Genomic DNA, 25,253 nt, shown 5'->3' with positions numbered 1-25,253 from the left:
CAATCAAATCCCCCAAATCACAGATGTCTCACACAATGATTGATCTATTATTTTTATTTATTTTTGTATCAATATTTACATACTGACCCATCTTTCCTAAAGGCTTGATATAGTTTTGGTCTACAAACCTTTTTTTTTGTAGGGGTCATGGGCTGGTGTTTAAATCCAGGGCCTCCCATATTGCCAGGGGAGTCCTCTACCACTCAACATAGTCAGCCTATTGATTTTGATACAGTTTTAGAAAAGAATACGACCAGATATGTTTTCCTTCAAAATATATACAGAAGTCATTTATGTTGCATTGTGTTTGTCTTTTTCAAGAAGACAAGAATGGTAAATGATAAAAACACATACCGGAGTCTCCGTAGTGGATGTGGCTGGCTGTTGTAATGACTGTGGGCGAGATTCTTCTGACTGAGTTCTGACCAGTCCACTACCATGACCTTTCACAGTATCACCATTGGTAACTGGAGGATGTTGCTGGGTCAAAGCAGCTTTTAATCTCTGAAATGCAAGCAAGGACCGTTTTTAATTTTTTTAAGTTTCCTGCTTCATACCAAAACCTAACTCTTAACACAGTCTTTGATTGCCAAAAAATACATTATCTGTTAAGGAACACATGAACACATTCAGCTTTAAAATTACTTTTCCATTGGGCTGGTGAGATGGCTCAGTGGTCTAAAGCACCTCCTTAGAACAAGCTAAGCTAAGCAAAAGCAGAGATCGCGGTTCAATCCCCAGCACCACATGCCAGCCAGCCCCGCCCCCTGCTGGGCTGAACTGGCCACACACACACTAAATAAATAAATAAAATTATAAAAAAAAATTACTTTCCATCTTATTTCCTTGCATTATTATAAATATCAATATGTCAAAGGGATCTTTGAAAAACTTTGTCTAGCTCTACTACAAGATTTTATGTTTTGCTGTCCCTAATCAATTGAGAAAAAGTTAAAAATAAAAATACTATTAACAAGGGCCGGCCAAATAGCTTAGCAGATTAAAGCACCTGCTTAGGCAGACACAGCAGCTGGGGTTTGATCCCCAGCATGTGTGCCATGCTGGCCCTGCCCCTGGGGCAAGCTGAGCTGGTGATTGAGACTAGGCGTGGTGGTGTGTACCTACAATCACAGCTCTTGGGAGGCTGAACACAGACGAATCACTACAAGTCTGATCAACGTTGTGAGACCCTGTAGAACCTTACTAAAATACAAACAAAAACCAAAAAACCTATTAACTGAAAGCTTTGTTAAAATATGCAACAGAAGTTAATCATCACAAAAAATTTTACACCTATTCTCAATTACCTCATTCCAATAGGTCTTACCAGGCTCTGTCTAGATTCTAAGACTATACCTTCCATATCGAGTTTATTTGATTTCTGTTTATAGGCTTGGTGCAGCACTTACTTGGACAATGACCTGATATTGTATTGTTTAGATATTGTAGCTTTTATATTTCCTTCTAGAACCTACAGGTGGGTCTACCTACTATAGGTCTTCTCTGTTCCCAGTAGGTAGATTGATCTCTTCAACTATGTATTATTCTGCCAGTTAATGGAATTAGACTTGACTCCCTTTCACAGTATGACTGATCTAGTGTTATAATGATGCCATGGCCTAGATATTTATGGCTATCTTTTAATAATAACAATTTGAATGAAGCTCTTTACTCTATTAGCAAAATACTATCATATGTGACTAGTGACTATCTTATCTTCCAAGATAATTCTTTAAGAGTGGGGTTTATATTACTTTTATGAGACAGGATCTCACTATGTAGTATAGATTGGCCTCAAATTCCCAGGGGTCCTCCTGCCTCAGCTACTCAAGTTCTAGGATTACAGGCATTCACCACTGTAGTTGGCTACTGTCTTACATTTCTTCGTATCTCTAAATCTAGTCTGTTGATTAGAGTAACAAACACATGTATTAATGGACAAAATTAGGTTCTTAAAGGTAATTTTATTATGATCTGAAAATACAAAGTACTTAATGCAAAAATCATGCTGCAATACAGCATTGATGAAAAGGATTTCAAAGCAGGGTATCACAGTGCACAGCTGTGTTGCCAGCATATTTGACTAAGGCTAGCCTAGTTCCACAGAGTGGCTAGCCTGAACTATATAGTGAGACCTCATCTCAAATATGGACTTCAAGGATTTGAGACTTAAGGCTATGATTGCTGACACTGTTCTTGATAACTAAGATGTAGTCCTTGAGTCCAAAATAAGTTTTTTTGGTTTGTTTGTTTTTTTAATGTATTTAGTACAGGGTCTAGAGGATCTACAGGGTCTCACTACATAGATTGGACTCGTAGTGATCCTCCAGTCTTCTGCCTCCCAAGTACTGGGATTATAGGCACGCGCCACCATGCCAAGTCTCAATTGCCATCAGCGCACCCCAGGGGTGGGGTTGGCATGGCATGTTGGGGATCAAACCCCGGCCACTGTACTCTGCCTAAGCAAGCGCTTCAGTCCGCTGAGCTATTTGGCCAGTCCAGCTATCTGGCCAGCTCCAAAATAAGTTTTATTACAAATATTTAAACCAGAAACATGTCCATTACATTTTCTTGTAAGTTCCATACTCAAGTATGCATATAGAGGGAGAGGAAACCCTCCACTACCTCCCTCTTCTCAAATATTGGTATAAAACTTCTGCAGTCTATTCAGCGCTTCCCAAATGTAGAAGTAACTGTCAAGGGTGTAAATGTTAAAAGACACAGATTCTCGGCAGTCTTTTTCTCTCCCTGAGTAAACAAAAAAATGATGAGTATGAGACAAAAGTTTCTGAAAAAGAACCCAAAATGATTCTAATACAATTGCTTTAATTTACTCTAAAGACAATTTAGGTGAGTTGTGGTGGCATACACCTATAATCCCATAGCTTGGAAGGTGGAGGCTGGAAGGCCTTCACTACATAGTGAGAACTTATCTCAATAAACAAGAAAATTAGACAACTTTACAACTATTCAAAATTAAGTCATTTTTAAATTTTCATTTATGCATATCTTCTATCCACTGGTCATTAAAATTTCTTTTTTTTTTTTTTTTTAAGGTTTTTTGTATGCAGGGTCTCACTATGCAACCTGGACTCTTAGTGATCCTCCTGATCTCTGCCTCCCTAGTGCTGGGATTACAGGCATGCGCCACCACACCTGGACCCCATCACCAGCCCAACGTGCCCAGGGGCGGGGCCAGTGCGACATGGGATGCCAGGGATTGAACCCTGGTTCCTGCGCTTACCTAAGGGTAAGCTAGTCTGCTGATCTATATTGCCAGTTCGTGGTCATTAAAATTTCAATAATCATAGGTGGATATGCGTCAGTGGACACTTTTCACTATTATTAATCCTTAAAGATTTGGGCTATGATTTTTAAAATGAAGTCAGTAGCAAAAAAGTTTTATTGAGGTGTAAGTTACACATAGCAAATTTACTCTTTACTTTTTTAATGTATCTGGTTATTGTGGGGTCTCACACGTCTTGGATTGGTGGTGATCCTCCTGCTTTCAGCCTCCCCAGTGCTGGGATTATAGGCATGTGCCACCACACTTGGACTCTGGCTGGCTCAGCACACACTGAGGGTGGGACTGGTGTGGCACATGGTGCCTGGGATCAAAGTGCGGTCCCTACGCTTGCCTAAGCAGGCGCTTTAGTCTGCTGAGCTATCTTGTTAGCCCTACTCTTTACTTTGAAAAGGTGTAGTTCTATGAATTTCAACAAGCACATATATGCATCCAACTTCATCCACAATCAAGATGCAAAACAGTGCTACAACCATATGACTGGCCTAGGTCCTTGCAGTCATATTCTCCCACACACAGTACCTAGAAATTCATGATCTGCTTCCTGATTCCAAGAATTCTGACTTGTCCAGAATTACCTATCAGCAAAAGCATGGAGCATATAGCCTTTTAAATCTGGCTTCTTTTCCTCTATATAATCAATGTGAGACTCACGTGGGCTGTTATCAGTAGCTCCTCAATGTGTTTTTAATTGGATAGTATCCAATGAAATCAGTGATAATTTGTTTAAGGTCACACAGCCTTAAATTAGTTCAAATGCTGGATATGAATCCTAATCTCTTTAATTTTAAAGGGCAATTTTCCTTTGACATATTACATACATTATACAGAGAAACAGCAAGAATAAATAATCTGAGACTGACTACAAGGTTTAATAATTCAAAAGACAACTACTAAGAATTATTTTCAAGTTTTATCACCCAGGATCAGGCATTTTCTCTCTCTGTTCTGACATTCTTTATGAATTATAAAATGTACAATACACATAAAGTCCTAGTATCTTCACTGATTAGTACATGTAATGTACTATGAATCTCATACAGCTGAGAAAACTTTATACTTAGAACATTTTAACCTCAATCAGTAACTTTGAACAAATCATTATTATTATTATTATTATTAGTAGTAGTAGTAGTAGTAGTAGTATTATTTGCTGTACTGAGGATTGAACTCAGGGTAATTCTACTGGAGTTATCTCCCCAGCCCCGAACAAATCATTATTATTCTTGTTGCTGTTATTATTATTATGGAATTGGGGACTGAACCAAATACCATGAGGATCTTCACAATGAGCTGTATCTCTATCTCCAGCTCTCGCTTGTACTCTTTTTTGTTTGTTTGTTTATGTTTTGTTTTTGTTTTTTGAGACAGAATCTTGTTAAGTTATCCAGGCTGGGCTTGAACTTGCCTCCCAAGAGGGCTGGGGTTACAAATTATTAGTTTTGAATCCTGTAGATTAGGACTAAATATTTACCAATTGTAGGAATTGAGGTAAAATTTAAATATCATGCAAAACTAACTCATAAGAGGTTTTCTCAAACCTCAGCTTCCTTAGTTTTCTGCAAGAACAGCTATTAAGGTATCTATGTTTTTGGCATGAGGTGGGGAGATGTTGAAAAGATCAGGAGTTTCTACATATTTGCAAAGTGGCTTAGGGATTATCTTAAAATGTTATCTGGCCACATACTTTATATGTAAAACACATTCAAGCCTATATCATACAGCTTTTCAGAATCAAGACAAGATTCTTAGTTCTTTCGTTTTTTCCCTTCTTTTCTTTTCTAAATGATCAGAAACAATTATATTAGTAGTAATGCTGCAAGAGATTAGTGTGGTACTAGCTAATGGGGTAAGGCTGAAGTAGATGGATTTAAACTGAAATGTGATGAGGGAACAAAACAGTAACTGAGGAATCAGAAATTTTTTTTTTTTTTAAGAAATTCTTTTTTTTAAGAAATTCTTAAGGAAATGATTAAGAAGAACCGAAGGCAGAAACATCAAAGTTTTAAAAAGTGCAGGTCACATAAACACAAAAGAGAAAAGTGTGCAGGAAACAGCTGGTCTACATATGTGTATCTTTTATAAATAGGTCAGATATCAAAATGCAAAAAATAACAAATACAACAAATGGTATTAGTCTACAGTGCTAAGTTGGAGCTTTGCATATGTATCACTACAAGTTGAGCTGTGAGGCTTGGCAAATTATATGTTGGAAACACATTTTAAAGTCCTTAGGTAGAAAACATAGAATTAAAGAGCATTTAAAGTTTTATAGTGAAGAGCTCAACCCTTAGAATTAATGAAATACAGTAACAGCACATAGGGGAGTCTGAAGTACATAAACATCACTCTCTTGAATAATCTTTAGTAGGGCAAGTTACTACCTTATAGAGCATTTAAAAGCAACATCAGTATTCATTCATTATCCTCCCTTAACTGCCCTAGGGTATACAGTACACATTCAGTGAGGAAGCACTAATGTTTGTTCCATGCTGTTACATTGATTACAATGGGTCTGACTTAGAAAGTGTGCCCCTGGGTACAAAGCGTAAGGAAGACATTTTAAGGGTTAACATTGTTCTAAATTCTTGTTTCAGTTTTTAAAAAACCAGAACAGAAATACAGGATTCTAAAAATGATGTAAAGCAAGCGGCTAATAAATATTATTCATATACATTTTACAATTAATATAAGGATACCCATAATCCACCCTTTATATCTGTTTGGGATATTTTGCTTAAGACAAGGCCTTACAACGTAGTGTAGGCTGGCCTTGAACTCATTGAGATCCTCCAGCCTTAGCCTCCCAAGTGCTGAGATTATGGGCGTCTATCACCATGCCCAGTTGTAAGAAGTGTTTGGAAAAAAGCCACTTTGCTTTCAAAAATTAAAGAAAGCAAATATAGATGAACTTCATTTTATAATAAAATTATGGAGTTAGCAGAGGTAACAGAAATCAGTCCAACCACTCCTATGGATAAACTTTTCAGAATAAATTTACTTTTCACAGTGATAGAGTAAGTTAGTAGCAGAGATAAAGCTACAAATTCTTCTGTTGACTCTTGGCTCACTGAACATATTTTAAAGAAAAGCTTTGCCATATTAAATTTCAGAATATGAAGCATTCTAAGTACATTAGCAATCAAGCTGAGTATCAGACATTGGTCATTCCATTACTAAGATGAAAATTTCTCTCAATAAGAGAAACAATGTAAGTAAAGATTATTCAGGGAAATAATGACTAAGTACTCAGAAAAATTAAATAAGATTTAAAAGGCCTAGCATCTCCAATATGTACAATAAAATCTAGGCCTATCTATCTATCTATCTATCTATCTATCTATCTATCTATCTTTTTGAGGCACAGTCTCACTTTAGTTCAGGCTGGTCCTGATCACACTTCGTAGTTCAGGACACTCCTGTCTCAGTCTTCCATGTACTGATTACAAGTGTACACCACTACACCTGGCATAATTTGTTTTTAAAGTAAAGGCATACATTGTTCGAAAGAAAACTAAAGTAATTTTTATTATTATATTTCTAAGATCAGTGTTTTAATATTTTTTAGTGACATACAGTTTTACTAGCATGGTGAAAGCCTTTTTCTTAGACCATATGACAATTAATGAGAGGATGAATATATTGTTTGTTGTGATCAATTTGATTTCAGTTTTTCAACATGAACTGCTAAAAATGTTATAGTTCTTTATGTTGCACCCTTAAAAATAAATTTTATCACATCTGTCAGAACTTGGTAGGAGCAAACTACTTATCATAGTTCAAAGAAAAAAGATAATGTTCTCAAGAAACAATTTATGAAAAAGTCAGATCCATATTTCATATGTGCCACAAAAGCTCATCAGAATAATAACCCTTCTTCTCCTGGGTGTTATCGTACCATCTGCTGCTCTATTACTTATCTTTATTTTGCAACTAATTAACAGCATAATCTTCTACATTCAGCAAGTAAATTATCATTATTGTGGTCTTTGCAGCATCATCAGTCCTTATGCAGTCTTGTCTCCCACCCCTCGAGAACACAGGAAAATGAAGTGGGTTGGGAGAGGGTCTGCTTCTTTGGTGTGGGCTCATTAGGTGTTTGCTGATTAGCACGGCATGCAGAGGCAGGTCAGGAGAATTCTGCTGAACATGAGATTCCATGCAGGGCCCAACCAACTTAATGGAGGTTTCTGAACATTTGCCAAGATGCCCTCTGTCAGCGCTTAGCAGAAACCCCCTGCAGAAAACCTACTGGCTACCCACTGTGTACCAAGGTATTTCTGTTTGTCACATAAGTATAAAGAAATGCTTCTCGAGGGTTTTACTTAAATACTTTAGTAAACCTTAAGACTTCTAGATAATTAGCACTTTCTTATTCAGAAGAGTTACTATGATCACAAATATTACATAAGTTATTTTATTAGAATAATATAGATAGCAAATATCTATAGTTTATGTGTTTAATAACAAACAAAATGCCTAAACCCAAGTTTGATGAGATCCAGTGTAACTCTTTAGATCTTCGGATTTTTTTTTTTTTTTTTGCTCCGAATGCCTTCAGGGCAGGTTTGGCTGGCTTGAGTTGTGGGGGTCGATCCATAGCAATCTGAGCCTGACTGCTTTGTTGGAGCAGCCACTTAAAGAACTGAGCTAAGGTAGGCCCCCTGGAATTATTAGATAATCCTGTACTTAAATATCCTTACTCCCATTTTTCTTACCACAATGTTAAAAAGACTTCACCACACTATTACTTTTCCAAAGACTTAAAATATCTGTCTGTAAGTGTTGAAAAGTTACATAGGTTTTGAAGTTACAAAAGTATCCTTGGCTATATTTAAGAAAAGATGCTAAGTTTCTCTTTAATTGTAATATGCTACATTCTTATATGTTCCATTCCTGACATTTCTCTTATTTAACCACAGATCATGTTAGCAGAACCACTACTGCTAAACTAGCATGTCACTGAGATAGTGATCATAAGGTAAAATAACTTCTAGAGATGCAGAATGCCACAGTGATAATGTTTAAATATCTATCTATCTATCTATCTATCTATCTATCTATCTATATGTTACAGCCACCAACACAACAATAAAAACATTCAACTGAAGAATTTAACAGGATAGTGAAGGCTTCAGACCAATGAACAGTAAGATTTATTTAATATGTCATATGAATTCAAGGGTTTGGAGAGTATGGATATGAAATTCTATTTTTGAGGCAAGAATCAAGTCTTGGGATTATTTATGTAGAAAATAAGAAACCTTTGTACTGCATTATGAATCCAAATTCAATTATCTTTAATTGTTATGACAGAATTATTTATTTGGGCTGGGCATGGTGGAACATGGCTACAATCCCATATACCTGGGAAATTAAAGCAGAAGGTCACAAGTTTGGGTCCAGCCTAAACAATTTAGCAAGACCTGTTTCTTCTTACTCTGTTTTTTGAGACACAGGTTTGTTTATAGATCGGGTTGTGCTAGAACTCACTTAGTAGCCCTAATTAGACTTGAACTCACAGTGATACTCTTGCCTCAGCATCCTGAGCACTGAGATTACAGGCATGTGCCACAATGCCCAGCAAGACCCTGTTTCAAGAACAGGCTGAGGATATAGTTCAATGCACCCTGAGTTCAATTTTCAGTTGTATAAATAATTTATTTGCTAAGTCTTTCCAGTTTAATAAATTAATGATGCTGTCAGTTCAATTTCAAACTCAGAAGTTGTGCAAGTTGTACTTGTACAATCTTAGAAGTTATTTTATATTCATAAATGTCTAAAATAATTTGTTAAACCGAGTAGCAGGAGATTTCCCATGGTTCTGCGTGGCTCTGGTCCTTCCATCATAGCAACCATTGCAGAAGAGTAGCCATGGGCCTCCGCTATCCCATGACCGTGGGCCACAAGGTGACTAAGAATGTAAACAAACTGAGGCACAGCTGCCGTCTTGGACGTGTCACCAAACACACCAAGTTCTTGGGGGACACGATCTGGCAGGTTCGCCCCCTATAAGTGGCACGCCATGGAGCTGCTCAAGGTCTCCAAGGACAAGCGCACCCTCAAGTTCATCAAGAAAAGGATGCGGACGCACATCCGTGCTAAGAGGAAGCATGAGGAGCTGAGCAACATGCTGGCTGCCATGAGGAAGGCAGCTTCTAAGGACTAAGCCCTTCTGGAATAAAGCTTGGCAGAAAGTTTAAAAAACAAACAAAAACCCAAGGAACAGGTTATCCTTGGATTTAAAGTATTCAATTTAGAGATTAATTTAGGACTATGATTTCATTGTAAGAGTTGAGACATGTGACTAAGCTTCTAAGTAATATGGAGACATTTGGGAAAACCATGCCTTACCCTATTTATAAATTTGAACTATTAAAGCACTGAAGGATGTTTGTTGTGCAATTGAGGTAATTATAGAGAAAAGATACACTACATATATAAATGCATTCAGAATGTTTGATATTGTTCTAAGCCTTTTAGGAACAATCATTACCTAACTATATTTGTAAACTGCCTTAAGAACGATTTCAACTTGATAACTTTGTTTTTGCAATTTATTTTATTTTATTTTTGTGTATTTAGTACAGGATTTACAGGGTCTCACTACGCAGATCAGACTTGAAGTGATCCTCCTGTTTTCAGCCTCCCAAGTGCTGGGATTATAGGTGCATGTCACCATCCCAGTCCTAATTTAGTAACTTTAATAAATTTAGTACTGTTTGAAAGAACAGTCTCTGAAACAATATTTTTGTGCACATAAGTCACCATCACTGGCATCAGATGAAAACTACAAACTTTATTAATAATATAATCCTAAATGCTGCATATGTTGAAAAAAAATCAATGATGGCACTGTAGAATACTCCTTTTTTACTCTTTTGATCATCACTGAAAACATTTACTAAAAAATTCTCAAAATTTAAGAATTTAGGGCCGGCCAAATAGCTCAGTGGATTAAAGTGCCTGCTTCAGATGACAAAGTGGCTGGGGCTTGATCCCTGGTGTGCCTTGCAGGGGCATGCTAAAATGGCGATTGAGACTGGGCGTGGTGGAGCATGCCTATAATCCCAGCTCTTTGGGAGGCTGAGCACAGGCGGATCACTACAAGAGTCTGATCTATGTAGGGAGACCCTGTAGACCCTTATCAAATAAATAAAATAAATTTAAGAATTTAATTCATGCCTATCAAATTTCTTAGTACTTAAAAATATTAAATTACAATGGTTAGAAATAGCTGCCAATGATGTTGATTATACAAACATGAATTATCAAATGATTTAGGTATTTTTCCTAAGATTAGTGTCATTTTGTACCTAAAATATATATAGTTGATTACAACATGTTAGTACTGAAAATTCCCAAGTTGAAAAGACACTAAATAACCAGGGAAAACAGATTAGTTCCATAAAAATATAAAAACAGATCTGGGGAGATCTATGTCAGTAGGAGAGTACTTGCCCGGCATATGTCACGCCCTGCACTCAATATTCAGCATAGAGGAAAAATGTAACTATATAAAATAATACTGAGGTATAAAATAAAGTAGTGCACAAAGAAAAATTTCAACTAACTATCATGAGTATTTCAGGAAACTGATACTTAGAATTTAGTTTTACCAGCTCACACTACTTAAACAGTAAAGCAGTATGTATCGTTTTCACAAATGAACCAAAATGAATAGCTGTGTTCTATGAGAAAATGGAAATATATGACAAATGTATAATAAAAATCAGTAAGAAAAGGTAAGTTGAAAAGCCCCCAAATATCTGGAAATTATATAATATAGTATACAATTTAAAAAAACCCATCAAAGAAATCAAAATTAATAATAGGGAATATATGGCATTTCAAAATTATGAATAAAGGCAAATTTTAAAATGACTATATTAAAGCAAAAACTTTAAAAATACATAAAACAGCAATTTAAGCTTCTACTTGAAGGTGGTATGTCTGCAATCTCAGCCTGAGACAGGAGAGTTGCAAGTTTGAGGCTAGCCTGGATAATTTACCAAGTCCTTATTTCAAAAACATATACAAGCTAGACACTCCAGAGAAAATATTTCTCTAAAGCAATAATAAAGGTAGTACAATTACTGGCAAGGACTTCACAAAGTCTGGCCAGAAAAGAGAATGCAAATTCAAACCACAAGAAACTGGCAGACACTCTTAGAATGTCTACACTTAAAAAGAGAAAATCAAATGTTGTTAAGAATATGGAAACAGAATTCTGGAGGGAATTTAAGTTCTTGGAAAAAGTTTTACAAATCTCTTGTAAAGTTAAATGTATATTTATTCTCCGACTCAGCAACTCTCCTTTTCAGATATTCGCCCAGGAAAATAAAAACACATGTCCACAAAGTTATATAAGAAAATAAAAATAATTAAAGAGTTATGTAAGAGTGTGCACGGTAGTGAGGGCGGGAGGAGGGGCAGCTCAACAGTAGAGCACTTGCCTAGGACATGCAGGGCTCTGGGTTAAATCCCAAGCACCGTAAGAACAAAACAGAGTATGTAAAGTAGCTTTAGTCATAATGGCTAACTGTGGAAACATAAGGTGTCCGTCAGTAGGAGAATGGATAAAGAAACTGGTATGTTCACACAATGAAACAGTGCTCATCCATAAAAAGCAAGCTATGATATACCCTATAACATAGAGAGATCTCAGATATGTGCTGAAGTAGAAATAAAAAGTGTATGCTGATTTAATTTATACAAAATTTTTGTACTAATAATGAGGATAATCAGTAAAACAGTTGAGAAGAGAGAAATAGAAAAACTGAGATATTAATGTTCTATAACATAGAACATTATGTATATTTTGTACATAAGACATGTAAATATAGTTGATAACATGTTGGTATTGAAAATTGCCAAATCAAAAAGATGCTAAGTAATATTTACACTACTTATGAAACTCAATAGCAGTGTGAACTACATGAATATACTCATTTATCAATGCTGTATAGTTAAAGTTGGTTCATTTCAATGTATGCAAATTTTACATTAAGAAACACCTACAAAGCCAGGCATGGCACACACTTACAATCCCAGCACTGGGGAGACTGAGGCAGAAAGATTGCCATGAGTTCTATCCCAGCCTGGGCTACATTAGTGAGTTTAAGGTCATCCTGCATCACATAGTGAGAACCTGTCTCAACAATAACAAAAACCAAACAAACAAGAAATGCAATAAAAATAACTGAAAACAACGGACAGAGGTACAGATAAAGCAAGAATGGCTATACATTACAAATAATTGAAGCTAGGTGATAGGTATATGGGAGTTTAGTATACTATCCTGTTTACCCTGTGTGCACTTAAAATTTCACATGATACAACATTTTTTGAAAGGAGACAGAATTTCAGTTTTACTTAATCAAAATAGGGTAGGGCTGGCCTGATAGCTCAGTGGACTAAAGCGCCTGCTTAGGCAGAGTACAGTAGCTAGAGTTTGATTCCCAGCTTGCTGTGCTGGCCCTGCCCCCTGGGTGTGCTGAGATAGCAATTGAGACTGGGGCATGCAGCTATAATCCCAGTGCTTCGGAGGCTGAAAACAGGAGAATCACTAAGAGTCTGATCTACATAGTAAGACCCTGTAGGCCCTGTAGACCCTGTCCTAACTAGAGAAAAACCAAAACAAAAAACAGGCTAATCTCACTGTCCTAATTAAAATAGGCAATCATGTAAATATGGCTAGCTTAGATTAGCAAAATTCTAATAAATCAGATTAGATTTAAATAGGACAATCTGTGATATCCAATGCTGTTTTTCAGTCTTTAATTATTTTTCACATACAAACTTATGAAAATTACAGCTTTTTTTAAGCATACAAATGTTGAAAACTCTTTAATTTCCTAGTGACCTAAAAGAACGTTATTAAAATTAATGTTAAGTTTATTAACTGCTATAAATATGTCCGCTTGTAACCAAAATAATTACTGCAAGTTGGACTTGTTTCTTTTGAATCAATTTGTAAGACATAATAAAAATATTCTAATGTTTTTAGATGCAGTACACAATAGAATTATTATAGTTCCTAATTCTACTTCACTATTTTTGCTGGAATGTTAAATTCAAAGAAATCCAACTTTTTATTACTGTACAGTATATTTGAATAAGGAGTTTAAAAAAAAAATCACCCATGAAACTTTTCTGCTGTCAAATGCAGATTCATCTTAACATTTTCAAAATCCTGACCTGAACATGTTACGATACGAAACATTTCCCTTTCTTACAAACAATAACTAGCTAATTTTTATATTCCTCAACACACTGTTGTTCCGAGTGTTGAATTTTATTGTTTAACAAAGGTATTATGCAAATTTCACATTATTTCTACTAATAGAGGATAGTAAAGTATTTTAAGCCTTGCAGCAATATGAAATTTTTTATATGTACAAATGTGTACCACTATTAATATAACACATGCTTAGGCAAGAAGTGAAGCAAATGAAAAGTACCCAGTACTTGCGATTGACTTCCTAAGGGTACATTAACTAGGTGAGGTAAGAGGAATTAGCCTTGTATCACACACTGGCTTTAAAAACTGAGACAAAGTTCATGTATTTTACCAAGAAAGTTGGAAAATTTACAGGTCTGGAGCTAAGAGGAATTCCAGAAATCAAAGCCTAAGCCATCCTCCATCCCTCCCTCCTTCCATCCATCTATCCTACATCCCTCCCTCCGTTCCTCTCTCCTCCCTCCCTCTCTCCTCCCTCCCTCTCTCCCTCCCCCCTCCATCCATCCTTCCTCCCTACCTCCCTTCCATTTACTTATTCACAGCCTAATCCTTTTAAAGCAACGAAATCTCAGAAAAGCTAAAGTTGAAGAAGTGCACTGAAGAATTAAAATGTAAAAACTGATCTCCTGACTCTTGTTTTGTATCCTGTGGTGAAGGGTGCACAGGGTGTCAAGGCTCTCGCTACTGGCTCGGACTCCAGGGACCCGCCTGTGTACAGCCTGCCATGTGTTGGGCTCACAGGCGCACCACCAGCCCCGTCTCCGTCAAGTCTCAGCACGCCCGGGGGGTGGGGCCAGCACGGCATACCTCCTGATTCCTAATCTATAATTCAAACTTTCAAACATACTTCTTAGTACCTGCAGAATAGGCCAATATTTCCTTTTGTTTACCATGTGTGATGTTTGCTAACTTGTGTATTATTTCAGGATTCTTTTTATTCTGTCTCAAAACAGTACTGCCTTCCGATTACACCATTCTGCTGTAATGCTCTCACCTGCCACCAGGTGGAGAGTTGGTCTAAGATACAGCCAAACCAGGAGAAAACTACAACTTTACTCCCAATGTGTCTATTCATTTTTCAGTACTTTTAAAGTACAGTACAGTACTTTATAAACTAGTCAGTTCATTAGCACTTTTAAAATTTACTCTGAACTGATCACTACACTAAGGGAAACTGTTTTTCTTAACTTTCTGGCTTCTGTATCGTGTAATGCAATCGGCAATTTTTATGAAATATGATCTAAATTGTGCATGTGAAACAGAGTTTAAAGGAAAAAACCAGGCGCCAAGGGTTCGAGCTCGGCCTACCGGGCCAGCCCGCCCTCCTGTCCTCAGTCTCCCTGAGACGGCAATGGAGACTGGGCGTGATGGCGCATTACTTGCAATCCCAGCTCTTGGGAGGCTGTAAACAGGCGGATCACTACCGATCTAGTAGTGAGACCCTGAGCACCCTGGAGACCCTTCCCTAAAATACAAAAAAAAACCCAAAAAAAAACCAAAAAAACTAATTCAAAACAAGCTCAAGACACATACAGAACAAATAAATTCTTGCTTACCATTTTTGCTTCCGACTGTACTGGCTGAGGAGAAGAAGGACCTGGGATTCCTGGAACACTAGGCACCATGGTGACTGGTCGAACAAGCTATGCAAAAGATATTGAAAAACACTGTTCAGGAAATACTTTCAAAATTATATTTATACTTTCATGCATACAATAGCAATTATAATAATCTGAAATTCTAGAATGACAAAATTATAAGTTTATCCTGAGCTGTGTTACTATAACCCAATTTACTCTTCAAAAGTTGTCAATGTTTCTGAGACACTTGTTTCCTGAATCTTCACTTTTCACAATTTATTAACGGCTCCTTCTTGCACTCATAGTACTCAAATTGATTGATATAAACTTTCTCACAGAGCTATCACACTTTCATTTTGTATTTGAAAGGAAAGAATGCTAAAATTTGTGACAAAGTATATAAAATATTAAAAATTTGACTTTTCTTAAATACATTATTTCTCTAAAATGAGTTCTTTGCTATATTAATATGCTACATAATGTTGAAGCTACTGACCTCTAACAATTTCTCAATAATCTTAAAAATTATTTTGGTTTTTACTTTTAACTATTACTGCGTATAGTTTTCTTTCATTTCAAGTTGCTTTCATCACAAATTCATTTCATAATAAATATAATCTCAAACACAAGGTAAAAGTATTTCCTCTCTGGAGCTAAGAGGAAATATCCTTAGGGGAAAAAAAACCAGATCTGGCTTGAGTCTACATTTTCCAAATAACGTATTTTGGACAACAGAGTTGTATCTGAAGAAGATAATTTTAAAATTATCAATCAGTGCTAACTTTCAACCCTTGGAAGAATTAAAACATTAAGCATTTTTTTTAAAGTTCTTAATCTTAGTAATATTCCCTGGGTCATAACTCCATCAAATTTTAGAATGCTACTATAAGTAAGCTTGTAAAATTGGTTAAAAAGCTAGCTATATAGTAAATGATTACACTGCACAGAAATACATACCTATAAGGTAAAAGAAATACTTTGTTATGTAAGTCAATATCTGAGGCTTAAGTTAAAATATCCCAGAAAATAATGAGATTCAAAAGGTACATAATAAAAATTTTGGTAAGAGTTAAACTCCCATTATTTCTAACAAGTCATTTTAAATGATGGTTTTTAGATGTTCAGTAATTATTAAATATCACAAGTAGTTATCTATTATAATCTATTTGTTCCAAAATTCATATACTTAAATAAGGGCCTTAAACAAATAAACAAATAAACAAAAACTCTTCGATTTTCTTGCTAGACAGTGGGAAACTACTGCTTTGGAATACTTACATTTTTTTACTACACTCCGGCCATCAACGTAATTCCATAAACTTAATTTAACTGCAAAGTTTCATAGAATGTATCCTTAGAACAAAATCAGAAATATACATACTACCAAATGACTTGACAGCATTTATCTAATATATGAATAAACATTACCAGTCACTATTAAGGATTGTGTAAGTTCACTTTCTTATGCCAATCAAGCAACTTCAACTATATTTTTGTATTACTTTACCAAGGTCACTTTTGCTACAAAGATGTTAACAGACTAAATTTCTCACTCACTGGGACCGCAGCTGGGACATGCACATTGGAACTTGTAATGGATGCAGGGATTGCAACAGGCATGGTCTGTCCATTAGGAAGATGTAGCAGAAGAGGAAATGGACCTGGGACAGGGCTGGGGGAAAAAAGGGAAATCCGAAAAGATTCATACATATTGTTGCTTAAAAAACTACTATTACTCCATCATATCACTTAAAAACCAATTTTCTAAAATGCAAAGCAAATCTTATTATAAACTGAAAATTTTAATTTTTAAGTACATCTTAAATGCATAATCTATGTAGCAGTAATAAATGAAAGAAATCATGTATTTACTTGGGACAATCTCCAACTTATAAATTTTAAGAATTATAAGAAATGTCACTATGATGAATTCTATTTGTTTTGTGTGAAATACCACGAAAATAAGAAATCAATAAATTTATATTGTATGTTGGTTTGTTTTTAAGTTTTAAATATTTCTTAATCTACTAAATATTTGTATATTTAAAAGGCCACTGAAGTTTTCAAAAAAGTATGTAGATGACACAGATACACACGACTAAGGTCACAATATAAATAATTCAATGTTTTAGGAAAAAATCCTAACAAGAGATCTAACATTATTCATACAGTCTACGATTGGTGTGAATCACTTACACAATTGGCCTATTGGAGGATGGAGCCTGGGTGATTACAGTACTTGAGGTTGGCGAAGGTACAGCCTGTTGAATAATTACACTTGAGTCAGAACTTGTAAGCAGCACATTGGGAACCTGTAAGGATGCTGGACGAACAATAGCTGATGTGGGCTGTGCGGTTTGTGCCAATGGTACCTCCTATTTGATAATGAGATAAAAAAAGAGTAGTATTTAAAAATGCAAATCAATTCACATGAGATGTAACACATCTCTAAAAGTACCATAGGATAATACTTAACTCACTAAAATAAGTATCTAATTTAAAACAATGTTTTAGATGCCATTATGAAGGTTCAGATGCAATGTTCAATATTTAAATTTTTTGAAGTCTGGTTTTTAAAAATGTAAACTGCATTCCTATCAATTTATTTGCACAATGTCCTTAGTAACTGAGTTATGTTTTCCTATCAATTCCCAAGGAAACTGCTTCATCCTATTCCTTGTATAGGAAACTACTCAGAAAGACAATGTCATAGTTACTACAAATTCAATTAATAGACTTGCAGTATCAGAGACTGAATCCAGGGTCTTCCCACTGAACTATCTCCCCAGCCTTTTTGACTTTCAGATAGTTTTTGCTAAATTTTCCAGGCTAGGCTCAAACTTTGAATGCTTCTGGCATTGAAGTACTGGAATTACTGGCTTCAGTGTAATGTGTTCTTTGAAACGGCCTTTATACTGTCCCTTAAACATTGGAAGTCTTATTATGCCCTATTGAAAGAAGGAAAACTAGTAGTACCACGGTTAACTTTATTTACCAAGTTTGAGAACACGGCTCTCAAAGATTGATAAGGATACAATATACAAGTAAAAAGTCAAAAATTTCAGATTGTAGTAACTGTTAAATGTAAAGAACAATAAATGCAAAGTAATAAACAGTGGAAGATTTAATTAAGGGTAATGTAGAGTTGGATGCTTTAGACAGAACAGCAGGGAAAGAGAAGCTGCTTTACAAAAAAAAGGGGGGTGGGAGTCTGGGGCCCGGGAGATGGCTCAGTGGCACAGAGCCTGCCTGGCAATGAGTCGACTTCCAAAATATATATGGCGTCTGAACTGACAATGAAAGGATAAGGAGGAGAGTACACTATGAAGAAGGAAGTAACATATTTAATGTCTTGAGGCAGGAAAAAAGCCTGGACTATTTGATGAACACAACAGAGTGGCCTGAGATACAGAGGGATGAGCAGACAAGTCTAGAACAAATAAGGCTTTATGCTAAAGATTGTGAATTATTGTAAACAGAACAGTATTCACTGACTAATTTTTCCCCCCTTTGGTACTAGGGATCAAACTGAGGACCTTGTGCTTACCAGGCAGGCGCTTATTTCACTGAGCTATCTCCCCAGACTCACACTGATTAATTTTAAGCAGGAAACATGACTTGATGTATTTTTTAAAAGCCTCTCAATGAGGTAACTCGGCAGGTTAAGAACCTGCCTCCCTTCCCAGACCCAGGCAAGCTGTGTGGGCCACTGAAATCCAGTGTGGTGGTAGGTGGTGCATGCCTGTAATCCCAGCGTTGGGGAGGCTAAGACAGGAGGATCACTGAGTCTGAGCTTAGTAGTGAGACCCTGGACCAAATACATACATAAAAGATTAAAAAATAAATAAAATAAAAGCCTCACAAAACTACAGAAAGTAGATTTGGGATGGAACCAAACAGTCCAGTAAGAAAGGAATGTTAGCTAACTATGATGGCATATATCTGCAGTCCCTAAGTTAGAAGGAAGTGTGCCTTTCAGAAGTTACATAGAAGACCAAACTGGGAAAACAGTGAGATCCTCTTTCAAGAAAAATAAGAGGGCTAGGTATGTAGCTCACCGACAGAATGTGTGCTTTTCGCCCTGGGTTTGATTCCCTGGCAATGCAAATAAGGGGAGAACAAAGTGGGGTTGGGAGAAAAAGTGAAAGACTATGATGGCTTGGCCTAAAGGATAAAACTGAACAAAAAAAGGGGTAAGATTTGAGGAGAGACTCTGGAAACAGTTCTGGTAAGATCTGCTGTTGGTTTTAGTGTGAAGGAAAAGGAATTAAAAAAGGGAAAAGAAAAAAATGTAAACAAAGCTGTTGTAAATAAGGAGATGAAGTAAGGTTAAAGGGAAGGTAGGGAAAAGTCAAGATATCTCATGTAGGGGTAGAAATTCTCTATGACACATGTGATCATAATCTAAAAAACATCAATAAACTTAATTAAAAAATGATCCCTAAATTCTTAGCTTGTGCACCTAGATAGAGGAAATTAGTACTGAGATAGGAAAAAAAAAATTAAGACTCTCATTTAGACAAATTGTTTAAAAATATCTATTATAAATAGAAAAGCAACTGTCAAGATTGAATTAGGAATATGGCAATCTGGAGGAACACCTATGTTAATATAAATTTGGGAATTACTAATATGTAAATAGTTTTTACAAGTTATGGGTCTGGTTGGAATAACATAAAAAGAAAATCACCTGAGAGGAGAGCCAGGACAGATTGTTTTACAACTTGGTATCTCTATGTCCTAATGTAAGAGGAGCTAACTACTGAGGAATACAAAAGTGATATCCTTAAAAGATGATAAAGCAGACCAAAACAGTGAAAATTGGCCAGTGTGAAGAAAAATAGGAATGTTTACTTTCTGCCCACTGTTTATAGGAAATATTTAACTTTCTTTTTTATTTGATTTTAGGAATTCATAGCTAAGAATTAGCCTTGAATCTCAGAGGAAACTTAAGACTTTTTAAAGATTTTAGCTATTTTCAGAGATGGTTTAAGTGCATTTTGGATAATGAGACTTTTGGAGGCTAGGAACAGAACGCTACAGCTTGGATCTAAAATGTTCCAAGGCTAGTGTTCACAGGCTGGGGGAGGCAGGCGCTGGGGGCATATCTTTGGAAGGTGTAGCTCCCTCTCAGCTCCTTCCCCACTCTTGGCTTCCTGGGCCCCCTGATGTGAACAGTTTTCCCTCTATACTCTTCCACCACATTGTTTCTGTGCTGGTGCCTGACCATGTTCTAAATCCACTGAAATTGAGCTAAAATAAACTCCTTCAAGTTTCAGATGTTAGGTACAGTATTTTGTCCCAGTGACAGGAAAACTGACTAATACAGATGATAAAGAAGCCGTGGGGGCTGGCAAGGTAGCTCAGTGGACTAAGCTCCCGCTTAGGCGAGTGCAGGGACCAGGGTTCAATTCCTGACACCACGTTACACTGGCTCCGCCTCCAGGCACACTGAGCTGGCCACCAAGACCAGATGTGGTGGTGCAAAGCTGCAATCCCAGCGCTGGGGAGGCTGAAAACAGGAGGATGACTTTCAGTTTGAGTTGCGTAGTGAGACCCTGTACCAAATACATAAAAAAAAAAAAAAAAGACAAAGCCATGAAGAGTGAGAACTGTTAAGTGTGAAGAGACTGGAATGCTCTGTAGAAAAAATTCTCAAAAGAATTTAACAGTACTTTTAGTCTATGTAATACTGTGAAAAGCTACATATGTCCAAATATATACACAAACCACAGGATAATTCATTATGTAAGGCTAATGATAAAATTTAGCAAAACCATTAAGAATTATGATTTGGGAAGTTTATAATGATAAGGAAATCACTAATGTTTTTTAATGATGAGTGTTTCAAGCACAATGTAAAAGTAAGCTAGAATCTTTATATCTATCCTTTTACATAACTATGCACTTACATATTTATACGTACAAGTATGTGTATATATATACACCGAGAAAGATGTTTCAAAATATTAGTAATTCTTATTCAATGGTGGGTGATATTTGTATTCTTCTTTGCATTTCTCTGTATTCTTAAATTTTTCATAATGAGAATATACTTTTATAATCTACAAAAGAAAAAATCCCAAACCATCACTAAAATCAAAGCATATATTCCTAACATACTTTCTAAACTTATGTCACGGCATAATAAAAATGGTGATACTGTATAATAATAATAACAAAGAAAAATTCTATTACTTAGCTTAAGAAGAGGCAAGAGAGCCTGCTTATGCAGATGCAGGGACAGGGGTTTGATCCCCAGCATGCTGTGCTGGCTTGCTGAGGTGGTGATTGAGACTAGGCGTGGTAGCACACGCCTGTAACCCCAGCACTTGGGAGGCTGCAAGTAGGAGGATCACTATGAGTCCAATCTGTGTAGTGAGACCCTGTACTAAATATATTTAAAAAAAAAAAAAAAAAGAGAGAGAGAGACAAGAGAAAACTACAAAAGAAAAAGAACCCCAGGAAAAGTGAGGGGGTTAGCAGGCTCTGGAAACTTCACTAAGCTCCTGCAAGTTTGAAAATGTGGACTCCTGCACCAAAGGTTTTCAATAATAGAGATGAATCTTTACAGTGCATTACCTAATGAAAAATGTATAACAAAAAACCAAGCAAACTACCATGAGCATATGTCTGAAGAGAGCTAAACCTAAGGCAGGTCCTCAGGAAAGATTCCAAAAAGAGGTCTCATCATGGGAAAGGCAGTTCTACACTGCCCATGAATACCTTTCAGGTGGACAAGAGGTGGAGGTGGAATACTGATATTCATGATTTTGTGTCCTTCCTGGCTAGTGTGTGTGTCTGTATCTATTAAAAAAAAGTTTAAAAAGAAAAAAAAATAGAAAAAGCTTATAGAATATGGACACTAAAAAAAAGTCTATAGCTGTACATTGTGTTTGTCTTTTAGTCAAATGTTATCACAAAAGTCAAAAAGTTAAAAAAAATTAAAAAGCTTATAAATTAAAAAGTTCCAGTAAGGTTAATTTATTATTAAAGATTCAATACAAGTTTAGTGCAGCCTAATTGTTTATTTAAAACCTATAGGTAATATACAGCAATATCCTAAGCCTTCATAGTAACTCAGCACTCACCCAGAGCAACGTCCAATTCTGTAGGCTTCATTCAGTTACATTTTTTTACAGTTTTTACTCTACCTTTTCTATGTTTAGATATATAAATTCTTACAATATGTAACAACTGCCTACAATATTTAGTATAATAATGTCTACTACAGGCTTACAGCCTAGGAAAAATAAACTTCCCTGTTTCTATATAGTATAAGTGTACTATACCTATTTGTCAGTGTGTAGTATACTTCACTTCCATAGGTTTGTGTGAGTACACTATAATCTTTGTACAGTGATGCAATAGTCCACTGATGCCTTTTTCACAATGTATCTCTGTCCTTAGTGATGCATGGCTGGATTTGCTTATTTCTAGCCCATCTACCTTGGCAGAAATCCATTAATACATTATGGGTTTGGAACAGCATAATCTAAAACAGAATTACCATTCTCTCTTTTAAATGTATTAATGTCAGGACTGGGGAGATAGCTCAGTAGAATAAGTGCTTGCCTGGCAAGTGCAAGGGCCTGAGTTCAATCCCCAGTTCCGCCAAAAAAATAAAAGTAAAAAATAAAATTATTTAAGAATGTTAAATACATATAATATAGTCCAGATAACCTCAGGTTACCAGGCTATTTGATGTTATCAGCTAAATTTTAGCTGCTGCTAACAATTAGGTATGACTACTACTTCTTTTTTAAATATAGCTTCTTCTAATATGACTTTTTCCTTACAATTTTCAGATATATTTATTTATAAAGGTAGTGTTCTTTTCCTGAAATATCTGAGAATTCACAGGTTTTACATATAAAACTTATTTTTAAATAAAAAATGAGTACTGGTCACAGACACGACAGTGACAAATGACCCACGGCCTTACCTAAGCATTTTTTTGCCCTGAACTTTCCCAGCCTATTGAATATAGATGAACCATGTCTAGTGAAGCACAGGTGTTAAAAATCAGGCTTTAAATAATAAGAGAAAAGAGTGTTTTAAAATAAATAATAAACATCAAGTTGATATTCCAATTCCACCATTGATCATGGCAGTTGGTTAAGAATAACAAAATCATTGTTAGCATACAGCTACTGCTCTTTTGTGCAGCACTTAGCCCAGTGCCGTCCCATTCTTTTCCTCCTTCCATACATACCACCTACCCAGGCACACCACCAACACATGCTTGTAGCACCTGATCTTCTCTGGGTTCCTCTCATCCCGATTAGCCCCTACTTACCATTTATGTTACAAGTTACCTCAAAGAAGCCTGCTTGGTTTCTGACTGGGTTTGGTCCTGTTTCATATTCCCATAAACACTCTTGTACTTCATTTCATTAATAAATGGTATTTGACACATATAAAACTATCACAAGCTGACACTGAATTAAGTAAATTTAATATATTAACATTTTATGGAAATTAAATAAATTTTACTTGAGGTTCCAATTTTTTCCTTGTATTTCACAAAAAGGTATTTCTAACCTTTTCATCACTGGTAGTAGACTCTGGATGAGGTAAAGGGCTATCCTGATGAGTTGTTTCTACTACAGAAGGTTCCTCAATTTTGCTTCTTATGATGGGTGTTGCAAGAGGAGACAAGTCTAGAGGCATCTAATACAAACAATAAAGAAAATATCAGAAGTTCAAAAATAGCCAATTAGTATGTTTAAGTGAAGAAACCAGAAGACACAAATTATCACTGCTTTTGCATCAATATTTTTTTAATTTCAGAGTTAACAACATACTTTTTTGATGTCATCTTCTGATGCCTTCTTGAATTCATTCTCAAATGGACTTGCCAACTCATTAAACAAACCCACTTCTTCACAGTTTTTCAAGAATCTCGTTGGTGTTGGAGTCTGATCTGAAATAAATATTAAGAAGTAACCATACTGATTTAAATATCATGTAAAGACTTTATAATTAACAATTTAGCCGAATTGGTTTCATCAGTTAATTTTCTTTGGAAAGACCTCTTCCTTTAAAGCAAACAAAGTTTGGTTAAGTTTTTGTTGCACTCTAAGATACTTTCTCCAACTTTATGAATGATACGATTATGAAAGAAGTTACTTTTGCTCTTCAGTCTACTCCTTCTTTGAGTGGCATATAAAGATACTCTACTCAAGAGATAATAATCAGTATCTAACAGTGATAATTTACATTTATTAAACATTATGGTTTTTGAATACATGCAATTTGGGGAAAACTAAAATAAGAGCATGTGTGTCTTTTAATTTGCCCTTTTAGTTGTCACAGTCTAGTATAAAAGCAAGCTTAAAACAGAATCTTTTGTACATAGATTAAAATACCACAAAGAAAGTTAAGAGACCTAAAAATAACTGAAAACCTTCCTTACTATTATCTGACTTTCTATTTTAATGCATCTTATCAGACTGATATGAGGGACTTGTAAGAATCACATGGCAAAAGAATGTTCTAGCTTAATTTCTAAACAGTGGAAGAAAAGTCAACTCTACTTCCTTATAATTGGAACTATTTCAACTATACTTGAATATATATTCATGTTATGTATATATTAACTTATGTACTGATTGTGCATTGTCCACAGGTCAAATGCCAGTTAAGTGAAGAAGTCTGCATTGAATGAGGAACAACAAATTTCTAAATTTATTTGTATTATTTTCAAGATTCTTGATTCATCCTATAGCTGGAAGTATATTCAAATTTTATTTGCATTTTACGTATTTTAGAGCATCAGCTTTAACAGTTATATCAGGAATTTAGTAGAAACTAAATAAAAGCACTCTAATAGGTCAATTCCTGGTTGAAAGTATCAAAATATTTTATGAAATTGAAATTTCTATTTGTTAACTACTATGTTCCCATAGTGGGCACTACTATTTTATTATTGTTCCTCCCATGTATACTCAGAGCCCTAATGTTTTTACTTTATATAAATAACACTAACATGATCTGCTTGTCATACATATTATACATAATGTGGGACAGCCTTACACTTAGTAGTACTAAAATTACTACAGGGATTCCATTTTATAATTTTATTAATCTACAATGTACATTGATGCCTACCACCCAAAAGATC

At 35.7% G+C, this 25,253-nt stretch overlaps 1 protein-coding gene across 1 annotated transcript in view; it reads right to left on the bottom strand.

Moving 5' to 3' along the window:
- The window catches only part of Atf2 (activating transcription factor 2), a 116,244-nt gene that overhangs the window by 47,296 nt on the left and 43,695 nt on the right, over positions 1 to 25,253 (bottom strand). Inside the window, 6 exon segments of the mRNA XM_023719165.1 lie at positions 355 to 504; positions 15,104 to 15,190; positions 16,685 to 16,799; positions 17,324 to 17,502; positions 23,672 to 23,800; positions 23,935 to 24,053. Of these exon segments, the coding sequence (XP_023574933.1) occupies positions 355 to 504; positions 15,104 to 15,190; positions 16,685 to 16,799; positions 17,324 to 17,502; positions 23,672 to 23,800; positions 23,935 to 24,053 (779 nt within the window).

This window comes from Octodon degus, unplaced genomic scaffold (assembly GCF_000260255.1).
Source record: "Octodon degus isolate 3935 unplaced genomic scaffold, OctDeg1.0 scaffold00065, whole genome shotgun sequence".
Taxonomy (NCBI): Eukaryota; Metazoa; Chordata; class Mammalia; order Rodentia; family Octodontidae; genus Octodon; species Octodon degus.
Note: the sequence above shows the minus strand (reverse complement) of the source record. Positions and strands in the feature narration are given on the sequence as shown.